A 13,076-nucleotide genomic window follows, 5' to 3' on the forward strand; every position below is an offset into this window, starting at 1 on the left:
AATCGGGGAATGCCACAAAGCCCAGTGCCATCTGTGCCTTCACCGCCTCCCCTCCGCGGCACCTGCCTGCGCTGCCGACAGCACGGCCACACACGCCCCCGCTCGCTGCTTCTGCCACACGCTTTAAGATTCCTTTCACCCCAAGCCTGAAGTTGGGGAACATTTCTCTCTGCTGAGGCTATTTTTAACCTTCTGATCAGACTCTGCAATTAGTCTCCTATCAAGTGCGAGTCTTCTGCTATTCCACAGGCCGCGTTACTGACGGCGGGAGCACCAATGTTAGGAGCTGACCCGCAATATGCTGTGCACCGTTTGCAGAGCACGCAGAGAACTGCTGCCGCTCTGCTCCGGCTCCGCTGCAGGGCTCGGCGCAAACGCGCAACATCTCTATTTGAGCTCCCCGAGCAGCAGGAACCCTCGTGTTCCCAACGCTTTCTGTGTGGTTTTAGTCCTTTCACAACCCAATAAGGAATCCATTAAATTAGTATTACCCAACATGCATAATCTGGAAGAACTGGATACGGAATTAAAACATCAAATACCTTTAGCTTTGAATGAAAACTACATAAAAGCATTTCAGGCATCACTTTGGCTATCACTTACGGCCAGTGTGAATACTGCTGGAAAAGCTATTTTCGTGCAGATGTGGAATTCAATGGGAAAGACTGACTCGTGTAGCAACATCAATCAAAACGTCGGCTCCGCTGGCAGCTCTCGACAGTAAGGCAGGTTCAAAGGTCACAGGATAAAGAAAAAGCCAAGCTCTGGTTCAGCTCTAATATCTCCTTGCTAGAAGTCTCGCAAAGGTACCTGCCCCCCTTCTGGACTGGGCGCCTTTCATTAATCTTCTTGCCATCTTTTTTAACTAGTCATGCAGAACCGCTCGATAGCGAGACATATAATGGGGAGGCCCTGTGCCTATTACCAGGTTAACACTCTGTTAAGCCCCAGTGCAACAATGGAACAAGAATTTAAAGGAAATCTTAAGCTGCAGGGTGCAAAGCAGGCAATTAAATTACAAACCGAAGTCACCGACGTACTCCGTGACCTACAGAACACCTTTGTTTAGACTACCTTAATATTGAGGATATTTTGACCTAGCAACTGAGATGTATCTGCTTTATTGAAACAATAAAAAAGCCGAATGAGGATCACAGAGAATGTTTCTTTAGTGTTCCAGGTAAATTATCAAATAAATCCCGTTTCTGCAGCTACCTGAAAATGCACATGACCAGAAGAACCCCGCGTATTTTGAAGCTGATTAGCCCCGGTGCCACCGAAGGGCCAGCCCCGAGGTCTGCTCCCCGCCCCAGCGTGCCCGCGGTGCAGGCGCTGCGGCAGCCCGGCCCTCGGGAGGGATGGCCACAACGCATCCATCACAGCCGCGCCTGGTCCACAGGGCTCTCTGTAAAAAGGCACCGGTCAGTGACACTGAAGTTTCTCCCTTGTCCAAGTAATGTAAGAGACATTAACAGAATCAGATTTCCTTTAAATTACACTATTGCAAAGGGAAATAATTGCATTAAACGTATTATGTTGCTTCCTTAAGACTTTGTATTATGTACACTTAATTGAGATACAAAGCTCTTTTCAGCTATAAAAATGACAACTACTTTATTAAGGCTTAAATCTTATTTCTCAGTGATAGGATGCTTCCTTTCAAGACTCACAACATTCAGAATGTCTCGTGATAATCAGACCGAACCTGATTTAAACAAGCCGTTTATACACAGTGTTTTCAGGTTCTAATGGCATTTGATCGAGCCAGCAGGGCCATTACCTCTTTCCTCTGACTAAATTCAGGGAGTCTGATTTAATTTACAAATAAAAATTCAAATGCTGACCCAGGCCTACTACAAGGGCAAACAAAAATCATCAGCCATTCCTGCCTGCAATACCCCCACTAATGGCAATTAGATGCCAGAGCTTTCTGTTTTCTCCGAATGCAGCTCCAAGTCCTGTGAACTCCCAGCCCAGGAAGGGCTCAGTCCTGTCGGAACAACACCGAGTCTGTCTGTAAATATTCACGGCACGTCGTCTCGGCAGCCGTCGAGTCCTTTAACACTCACACAAGTGCTACTAAATCTTCGCTGCACCAACCTGCCTTTTCAGAGAAAACTAACGGAAAATAAGCATGAGGCTTTCCACTACATGGATACACAATTCTTCTTTTTACCTTTCTGCAGAAAAGCACCAGCAAAAACTCTGGGATCTCTTTAATCTGCAGAAAGTCAGAGCTAATTGCGTATTAAACTGTGTTAATGACCACGTTCAGAGGAACGATTGCTGCAGAAACCTCCAGCTACACCGATCACAGCGTCCAGACTCCACTCCCAACAGCCCTTACCGAACAGTAAGGTCTGTTTGGACGCTCCTGCAAACCCTTCCCCTCTCTCCAGCGCCAGCCAGGCGAAGCAGCAGCCAGCTTTAGGACAGCCCCAGCTGCCAGTCTCCAGGCAGGCAGGAACCTTCCCTCGCTGTAAGGGTCCGAGCGCTGCCACACGTGCAGAACACTTCGGAAAGACGAGATGAAGCGTGTTTGTGTTACAAGAGATAAAAACATGAAAACAAAATATACGGCAGAACACAAAGGCCTTATCTATCAGCCTGCCTTTCTTTGCAATAATTCATTCAAGGAAGACCCAAGAATAATTTTTGATGTAAACTGCTACAAACATACATCACTACGCTGATAAAAATCACAGACAAAACTTGTGAAATACAGTGAGTTTCATTCCTTTATGCTACTAAAATAACTTTTTTCCACTTAAAATTCAAGAGATACTGATCCACTGTTGAGAGTTCCCCAAGATGTATCATTCCGAGGTGTCACACTACAAGTCTCTTCTACTGGCTTAAAATGATGACTTTTGGAACATGTTTAGTGACTTGGGGAGAGGTCAGCAGATTTCCAGAGGAATTACTTTCTCCTTCTGGAACTGTGCCAAACACTTATTTAACAGGAAAAGTTTACGACAGCTATGTGAAAATGGGCAAATAAACCTCCCGAGTATCATAAAGGCTGCATTTGCTGTAACCTGTCAGCATCCTCTCCAAAATAACCACGATTCTTCGTTCAACGGTCTCCGTGTGAAGGTACCGCCCTTCCGTGTTGGAGTCTTTGGGTGTTGAAATTCTGTCCCCTATTTCTCCCTGCGTTGGCAGGATTTGGGTATAAACATAATTGCCTCCAGCAGCAGATGCTGCCTCTGAGGCCGAGGAGCACCATCCCCTGCAGGGTGCAGCTCTGGGGGTGCTCAGGGACAGCCCGAAGGTCTCGGACCATCGCTGACCTCAGGTTTCGAGGCTGGCTTTTCAGATAGAGCCCCATTTTGTGGGCACAATTTTACCACTACAAGTGTCTACATTCAAAATGAAATGCAGCTACACATCCAGAGGTGTTAGTGTATTTACAAGTGCAGAACTGCACCTTGACCTGTAAAGACAACCGTTACACGTTTGAACTGCCTGGCCGCTAGGGAAGTCTCTCCTTGGGATCAAGCCTTCCCAAGGACCATGAAATCTTGCTGGAGAGACAGAAAAGGAAGACGATGACTGGACTAAGAGCCTGGAAGTAGAAAGGGGTAATGAAGGGGAGCACGATATAGTTCAATAATTGCTGATAAAATCTGTGGCAGCCATAAATTTACTCTTCCAAGAGAATTCAACAGATCATTACCTCTGTAAATATGTATCACATATTTCTCCCTCTCTGTCACCTTGCGGGTAAGTACTTCATACTTAGCATCCCTACCCTGCCAAAGCACAAGTGCAATAAAAGCCATCTGAGCTTTTGAACCGCAGTTACTTTTGATAGTAGGTACTTACATTTTGGGACCACTGGGAGACATTGCCCGACTCCCCCGGGGCCCATCCTGTGCTTTTTAGAACAGATTTTACAGATACAGACACTCATTCCTCCACTGATACAACAAGCAAAAGCACCGGGCTTTCGCTCTGACCTTTTGTCGAAGACTGGCTGAGCTGGGGCGCCCAACCCATCCTCCAGCCAGCTTAGCCAGCACTGCACGGTCACTGCTCCCCTGAAACTGAGCTCTCAGAGTGGCACGCCATAATCCTGGTGACCCTGCAGGCACGGCTGATGCAAATTTAGACTGCGCTGATACTTACCGTATATCTGAGGTCCTCAATTACACCCAAGAAATTGTTTAAAACGAGCCTGGATGTTAAAAAGTTCAAAAAAATTGAAATTACGTTGAACCATACATTTGACTACCATGCTATGGGGCTAGAGACCAACGAGGCAAAGCCAGTGTTTCCTTGGTGTGACACTGTCAGCAGCTACTGATAGTGGGCAAAAAACACTCTTAATGATGCCATTAGCTGTAAGGAGCATTAAAAGGTCACTCATGAAATGTGTATCTGTTTATGTGTTCTCTATAACAGAATCGAGTCAGATTAAAAACATCCTATAATGAATAAAATACACCTATAGAAAGAAAAGGACATGGCAGCAATAATTCTTTGGACATCTAGCACATACAGGGAGGGAGAGGAGAGAGGACATAAATAAAAAGGACTACTCACTTGGGCTTTTTTCTTCCGCAAGGTCACAGGCACAGAGGAGTTCGGAATCGATTGAAATGGGTTTCTGCTTAATCCAAAACTTAGTGCTGGCCTTCTGATTAGTAACAGGGTCTATCTCTACCTTGTCTCCAGAAATACCTGAGATGAGAAAGAATAGAGAGCCACAATAGTGATCTGTTTAACCAATTTCATATCAGCCGTTTGACACACTTTATAAATCTTAAATGGGATGAAGGAATATTGCCCTTTTGGGCTTTCTGAAAACACAGGAGCTTTTGAAACCAAAAGCAAATGGTTATCAAACTGCATTGACAATCTGCATTTTATTCCCCTGCATAAGCATACCAACAAGAAAGAAATATCACAGAAAAAAATTCTTCCCAACACGTACAGAGCTATTCTGGAAGCAGCAGCTACACGAGCTGCAAGATTTATAAAAAGATACTGCTAGTTTTTCAATCCCCACTATTGTATGTCACAGACACTATCACACCTCGTCCCTGGTCTAGCTCCGGCACAGCACACACACGACATCGTCTCTGGGAGAGGACAACACCCATCCGCAGCACCACAGACACGCTCTTTGTGTTACCCAGATCCTTGCAAACAAAGACATCCAGTCCCGGGGATCCTGCGCGTTTTCACACTGCTGGCATTTTAAAGCCAGCTCTAATTAGGCTGCGCTGAAAGCAAGCTGAGGATTTGTGTAGCTCCTGGCACGGGCACCCAGCCCTGCTTCCCAACATGGGCTTCCCCAGATGGCCGGCTCCTCGCTGCCGCTGCCTGACCAGGATACGGCGGGCGGCCACGCGCCAACCCCATGGCACACCCTGTGAGAGCAAGCGCAGAACATGCCTCTCTCGTCCCTCCAGCCCTTACTGCCGAAGCCATGCAGCCCTTCCAGCGGGACGCTGCCGGGGCAGGCTGAGGGCCACCAGCGCTGGGACCGGCCCGGGACGCTCGCTGTGGTTTATAGTGGTCTTTCTCACTGCGGTGCGAAGCAAAAGCCCTGCTACGCTGCACGGATGGACAGAAGCTCGCTGTTCAGTAGCTGTTGACGTGACTGAACAGACTTCCCAGTGTGCTTTTCACATCAAGATGTGTGTAGCCTTAAAAAGAATTACACTTCCTCCTCCATGAGTTCTAGGTGAAGCTCATGAGGAAGTGACAAAAGGAAGCAATACAGGAAAGAAGCACTTAAACGTCATTTCTCTTCTGCATCTCTGCGAAAACCGCAGAGAGAACCCTCTTCCCTCTTGAGGGCTTTGGCTAAGATGCTTTCAAATACATTACGCTTGCTCATCTGAAGCACAAGAAAACCTGATGGAGCTGCTGAAAAAACTTTTCAGAGACGTGACAAATTCACAGTGAGATGCCCCACACATAACGCCTCTCCCAAGCCCTCCAAAATGAACGCGGAACTTCTTAAAGGCTGGACAGAGCTGCAGAATTTGCAAACCATATTGGTTTGTATTTCATGCTGCTCACAAACCAAGGCAGACGGAGGAGCAAGGGGCAGACCCTGCCGGCGCGCTTCCTGCTGCAGCCCTGTCCACCCCTCCAAGGTCACCTCAGTTTAGCCCTGGCTGCTGCGATGGGTTGTCCCGATGCCACCAACCCCCGCCCCCCTCTATTAATCCAGGAATGCGCTTTGTCATTAGAGACACGTCACATCAGAGAGATCACATTTCAATTAAGCGTTGCATCAAGAGCCCAGTTAACACACGAACTGCTAGAACTGGGTATTTTGAGCAGGCTGATGCTCTATCTGGAGCCCATGTTGTTTGGCAATCTAATTTTGGACAGATTATTTAGAACCCGTGCTGTTACTTCACTGCAATGGTTAACTGTTCAAAATGGGCTTTTCTCCACCGTAAGGAAAATACGCAAAGTTGGTGGTACAAGTTCTTTTTTTTCTCACTGAAAAAAGTCAAGGCAAGTTCTAAAAATAAAGGTGCAAATTCTTTGTGTGCGAGGGTTGTTCCCCATGCCTTCCTCTCAAAGTGTCACCCCTGAAAATACCCTTAAAAATTTTTCACTGTATGGGCCTGCAACTTCAGAATTCACAGTCAGTCAATATTGTTAACGCACCTTGTTAATTTGATAGGATTTGTCAGGTAACTCCACTGGAAAATTATATAAAACTGTTCCAGATGAACAGATGATAGTGACATGAATTAAAGTGATAGAACAATAGTGGAATATAAACCAGAAATGACACCCAAAGTGGCTGTTGATTTATTGCCATCCCGAGTTTGGTTCTGGGCTTCCATGTATATTAGTGCTACAAATCTGGGTCCATTTAGCAGAGAGATGCTCATACATACATCACCAGCTCCTGCTCCAAGCCAAGGTCACTCCCCATTGCATCAATCTTTTCAGCAGAGGCTACTTCACCAAGCATGGATTTTGTAACCATCTCTGATGCAACAGACTTCCTCCTCTTTCATCTTTTTTTTATCATGTAAAATACACTTTAACTTCTATTATTTTTATCTGCAAATTGTTGCTGTATACTTCATCCATTATTTCTGTATCTCGACATCACTGCCTTAAGCTCACACACATCCAAAGAGCACATTGACAAAGAATGTTGTCTTTTTTGTGTTATTGTTCTCGCAATCTGTATGTGTTGAAACCTAAAATCAAACCAGTATTATGTATGTGCAGTCTCTGTATGGCGGCACAAATTAGTCATAGTCAAAAACCAAGTAAAAATGCTGCTTCCACTATTTTTTTAATTCATTCTTTTTATCAAAAGAAATGCCGTGCATGTGCTAGTCCAGTAACACTGTTCTGCTCTTGCTTCCTTTGTGGGGCCTGAAACTGGCCCCCCTCTTCAGAAACACTTGCCAGCAGTAATTTTCCAAGACAACGGGCTTCTTTTAGTTTTGCTATGTGATACACAAGCGAATGTGTCTCGTTCCTTCGCAACACGATGGAACCTTTGTAAAAATGCTGAGAGCACCATTGTACGTGCATTACACTGTGCTATGAGCTAAAACATAAACCCCCAGACCGTAACCTGCTCCGGCTGAAGCTTTCCACTGTAATAAACCCACCGGTCAAAAGGTGATCGCTCCTCCCACGGTCACCGGCTTATCGCTTTTTACTAAAGCACTGTGCACAACGTACAGAAGATCGAGCTAACTCCAGCATTTTCAGTAGACCTTGCCTCGAATTCAATCATCAGGCCCCAAAACAGCTGAAACGTTTCCAAAAGTACCACTATGCAAACAGCAGTTCACGAGCACGGCGCACGCTGCTGCTACCTGTTCTACCCAGCTGCAACAGAAGCCAGCACAGAGCCCGTTCAGCCCAGGGACCTGCCTGTGCCTTACACCGCTGGAGGAAACTGCAGGGTGTGGAGATGAGCCACGCTGCGGGTTTTCTCCACACTTCTGGGCTCTGTCACACGTAAACCTCCCTCCGTGTGAAGCCCAAGGAACTGGGGCTTGCCCCCCGACCACACGGCTATTCTCAGCGCATCTGCTGCGCCGCAGTTCAGCCAGCCTGGCAGCTGATGCGCTCCCGCACAGCCACCAACACCGTCGGTACTGCCAATAAGGAGCAAGAAAACGACTGGGGATTTTCGGTGTCCTCTAGAAAAACGGTTGCTCTGCTCTGGCTGCTCCATGAAAGTGATAACATACAAACGCTGCCGAGAAAAGTCGTTGCAACCAGCCTTAGTTAAAGTGACACCGAAGAGCTCCCAAACCACCGTTACTGGTGAGTGATGGTAAACCGTTAGACATCGTTTTCTACATTTCGGATTGTACGGAGCAGTCTGTCACTTGCAGAAGATGGACACATTGGCACTCGGCAGCCCTGTTCCAAACTGCACCTCAGTGCCTACTCCTCCAGCATTACTCTTCTAACAGCTTTGGAAAAAAAGTGGAGAAGCCCCAGCACCATGCACTTCTTTTGACTTTATGGAACGGTTTGGATGCTGTATATTTGCCCAAACTTTGGATACTCCACCGGAGTTTTCTTAGATGTTTAAAAAATAATTAGATTATAAAACTCACGTTGTCAGCGTACTGCCATCAAAAATATACAAGTTCACAGATTGTTCTAAAAGGGAAATTTTATGGTCCTTACACTACTGGACAGGGTCAGCTCTGCCGCTGCTGCACAAGTTAAGCCATTTGTTTCGTTTAACAGCTTTCTCCCTTAACCATTTATCTTTAGTGATCTGTCATGACCTTTTCAAGCTCTCATTTCTGACACTTTCCAGATACAGTGACTCGAACTTCACTGGAAGCAAACTATCACACCCAGATAGTTTGCTCAAGAGCAGAAAACATGCCCAGCGCTGTCCTGCTTCAGCACCAGCATATAAATCCTTCCTTAACAAGACAGGTCGGAATAAACTAAGAAAGCCTCTTCTGTAAAAATCTGGGAGACACACACACACTTACACGTGCTTAAGGATGGAATAATGGAGAGACCATAGTGACAATCACACAGGGACCTGTGTAGCTTAAATTTAACAATTGTTCTGAATTCTACAGAGTACATGTATTTTGTAAACATCACAGCACTTAATATTTTACTGCTGAATCATTTCTTTATGGAAGGTATTTGCAGGAGTGTCACAGGTCACCTACCAATGCATCATTAATCAAATTTTCACAATTTAAACACAAAGATAAAAAGCCATTCAATCATTTTTAAACAGTAATGGGGCTTTTATAATTCAAGATTCTGTCATCCCTTGGCCTTCGGGTTTTCAAAAGCACTCAGAAAGCTAATAAGGACAATATAAAACCTTTAGAGAATGCTACTTTTATTTTGTTCCACCTCTAATTTTCATTTGGTCATTAAAATCTTTCAGTCTCAGAAAAGGAAAAACCTAATCATTCCTAATTTTGCATAGCCTCATTTAAAAATAACAAAACAGTTGGCAAGAAGCTTTCCATTAGGAAGCCTAGATTAGAAAAAAGAGACGAGGTCATTCAATAATGGCCTTCTTTCAGAAGAAACATGTGCTAGCTGATTGTGGCTAATAAAAGTACCCAAGTATTTTCAACTGAAAGCGATTTTTTTTAACTGCTGAAATGCTAGCAACACTTTCAAGCGATGTGCTCCACAATAAAGCAGACCAGCACGATAATGACTGCTTTAAAAACGTCTGAGACGGACAGTTGGCCATTAGAGACGGGCAAAGGTTTGAACCGTTCCATTTTCCTAAGTGTTACAGCACAGATTGATTTACCTAACTGAACATCAGTGGTGAATCGAAGCCTATGGATCATGCTGACTTTGAAGGACTTGTAATGGTGGCTACTGAGCATGTCCTGAACGGTAGCGATATCGATCTGAGGGTCCTCCTCCGAGACCTCTTCTCCTCTTGAACCTGCAAAACAAGGCAACAACAATGAACAGAGGTTTAATACAGGGCACACGATTCAGCCGGCACGTAGGTATGGCTGGGGTGTCTGCAGCTGCCTTTTTAGGACAGAACAAAATGCCCCAGTCCATGTCTCTGCGAGGAGGGACAGACAAAATCCTCCATCCATGGACAAAACCCCTCATTCATTAAGGACATTACGATTTGCGCCCCACACAAAGAGCAGCTCAACGTCCCAGCGGCAGGTTCTCATGTCCCATGAGACCCGCCTGGAGCGCAGACATCCCGGGGTCTGGTGGAATCCCACCAGGATGCCCACGGCCTGTCACCCTGCCAGGGCGGTGCTTTCAGGGGCACGAGCACAGTTCTCCCGTGTTTCGGCAGCCCCCCACGCGGTCTGTGACACTGGCACCCTGCTGCAGTGCGGGCGACACCTCAGGCACTCTGATCCCGGCCCTGCAGCACCGAAGCTGCGCCCTATTTACTGATTAGTATTCTCATTACTACTGCAGGTACTGGCTTTATAAAAGGTAACATCTCATTAAGCCAAAATGCCAATTACTGAAAAAATATAACGCACTTTAAAGATTTTTTTTACATTTTATGACGTTGGATTAACACCAATTTAAACATTACTATAATGCGATATATAATTTTGCACAGACTAATTTCGATGCCAGCTGCTAATAAAGCATCTCAGCTCTAAATGATCATTCAGATGCTGTTAGATAAAGTGGTATAAATATGTTTGAAAACTGATTTAGCTTCTTAGAGAAGATACCGAACAATGACACGTTTTGTTTAATATCCCAGCTAATGTAATCCTAAAAGCTGAATCAACTGCCAGTTCACAGGACTAAATTTGCTGCAGGAGATTAATGAAAACTTTATACTTTGCTGAAATTTTAATAATGGGAAGATGAGATGATAGAATCTTAGTGCAGGTCTTAAAGATCCAGAGAAGCAGCCTAGGAATGTGTCAGACTTTTTTGTATTAATTTTGTTTGAGACTTGCACGGTTGGAGCAGCCTCAGCACTGACAGTTCCCTCCCTGATCTCTGCCTCTGGGACGTTCATTCCCATCCTGCTTGGGGCCCTCAGCTCACAGGGGAGCTACGGCGAGTTCCCCTGTTTGGACCCTGATGACAAGGGGATGGTTTGCTACGGCTCCCGGGTAGGAAAGCCCTGGCACTCGCCTCACTGCTGATGCAGAAGCTCCCTTTTAAGAGGGTCATTTAGAGTTGCAGAAGTAGGTGCCACTTGCTTCAGCTCGAGGTGGTGGCCATAAGCAGGACAAAGCAGAGAGAGAAGAGAATGCCCGCCCGAGCACGCAGCCTTTTCCCTGCAGCTGTAAGCGCTCCCTTCGCTATCTGCTAATTCTGTAACAAACGTCGCTGCTTACAATAGCCGCCCTTCCTGTCTGTACCAAGGTAAGGTGAGCATTTCTGTTAAATGAGTCAAAATACGTGGTGAGAGCATAAAGCAGGAGATCCACGTTTCACAGCCGCTAGTCACCAAGCTTTCTGCTCTGCCCGCAGGAGAGCGGGTGATGTCTGCTCTGGTGCCGCTCGCACCACAGCCTCCCGACACCCGCCTGGGGACATTCCTCTGGGGAAGGGGATGGTAAAGGGTTAACCTACAAATTGGGCTGTGCCATTGGACTCGAAAAAATTCCAAAAATCAAATGAAACAGTCTACACGCGAATTTATGCAGAGCCATCTCAACGTTGCAACCACTCTATGCTCCAGAATGACAAGATAAATTGTAATGGCTCCTTCAGAGACATTACCATGTATTTTGTCAAAGACCCCTGTGTTAATGTCTCTATACTATGGATTATCATAATGTATCATGTCAAACCCTCATGCTGCAGTACTTCAAAGATACACCGAGATATGTCAAACTTTTGGTGCACTCAAAGCATCTTGAAATGCCGTGGCACGGCGGTGCCTGAAAGCAAAGCAGGAGGATGGCAATGGCACTGCTGCCCCGCAGCCAAGAGCAAACTGGGACCCGCTCCCGTCGATGGAAACCAGTAGAATGCCCGTTCGGCCCTGGTCTGAGCACAGCGTTAGATGTAAAGAAGTGCAAGCACCCACTGCCAGCCTGAATTGGTAGTGATAACAAACCCAGAAATAACACAATGCACGACAACGTTTGACCTTGTCCCCCCATCTCCTTTCAGCAAAATGTTCTTAAAACACTTCAGGAGACCATGACTCGCCCAGCCCGCTGCAGGTACGGCTGCCATCATGTTGCCAGCCTCCCTGCCTGGCCTTGAACCGCCCCAACTGCACCGAATTACCAGCAAAGTGGGGACACTGCCTGTCGACCTGACACCGCCCTTACAAAGCCGAGTCTCTTCAGGTTTCATACACCCAAATTAAAAGTATGGGAAAGAAAAGTAGCAGCCCACCAGATCATATTCAGGGGAAAAACTGTCACTGTCACCAAAATTGTGCACCCCTTGTCAGTGTCTTAAGCTGCAGGAGCAGGAGCTGCCGCAGCTGGAGCAGCTGAGCAGTGGGACCCTGCTCTGGAAGCTGTTCCCATCCTCCCTGTACCCGCCACCTCCACCGACTTTGTTTTATGAAGCTTTGTGAATGGATTCAGGTTTACAGAATTTCTACAGTTGCTGCTCTTGGGAGAGCAGCCAGGAACTCCACCATCAAAACAGATCATCTGTCTAAAGATGGCAAGACACACGGACCCCTGAGGGTGCAGCGGGTAATAGCAGTAATATCAGTAACAACAGAGAGAAATGCCCTGCAGGGAAAAACCTGACTGCAGAACTTGGCATATTGCTCCCACCCCGCAGCTCTGCGAGGATGTCTGCGAGACTGCCGGCGTGCTGCAGCAGAGGGGAGAGCCATCTCCACCAGCTGATTGGGGGAAAAACCATAAAAATATTTTCCACATGCAAGCAGCTGTGAATAAACCTGTCAAATATTTACAGGCCTGTCAGGGTATTTGTAATGGCGATCACAGCGTGGCTTTTGAATGTAAGAGCTTCTGCTTGGGAAGACAATCAAGTAAAGTGGATGCTCCAGGTCTATTATTTAGCCTGAGAGTCGAACCAGCAATATGGCTCTGCTGGCAGAGAGACCTCTGTCCTGGGAGGAACAGATTCCTGCTCCAGAAACAAACTCCATCACAGAACGCCACCGCGACTCA

At 46.4% G+C, this 13,076-nt stretch overlaps 1 protein-coding gene across 1 annotated transcript in view; it reads right to left on the reverse strand.

Moving 5' to 3' along the window:
* MAPKAP1 (mitogen-activated protein kinase associated protein 1) overlaps positions 1 to 13,076 on the reverse strand; it is a 55,327-nt gene that overhangs the window by 7,580 nt on the left and 34,671 nt on the right. Inside the window, exons 5-6 of the mRNA XM_010143390.1 lie at positions 9,767 to 9,907; positions 4,549 to 4,686 (exon numbers count right to left, since the gene is read on the reverse strand). Of these exons, the coding sequence (XP_010141692.1) occupies positions 4,549 to 4,686; positions 9,767 to 9,907 (279 nt within the window). The remainder of the gene's footprint in view (positions 1 to 4,548; positions 4,687 to 9,766; positions 9,908 to 13,076) is intronic.

The sequence above is a fragment of the Buceros rhinoceros genome, unplaced genomic scaffold (genome assembly GCF_000710305.1).
Source record: "Buceros rhinoceros silvestris isolate BGI_N320 unplaced genomic scaffold, ASM71030v1 scaffold21769, whole genome shotgun sequence".
Classification (NCBI taxonomy): domain Eukaryota; kingdom Metazoa; phylum Chordata; class Aves; order Bucerotiformes; family Bucerotidae; genus Buceros; species Buceros rhinoceros.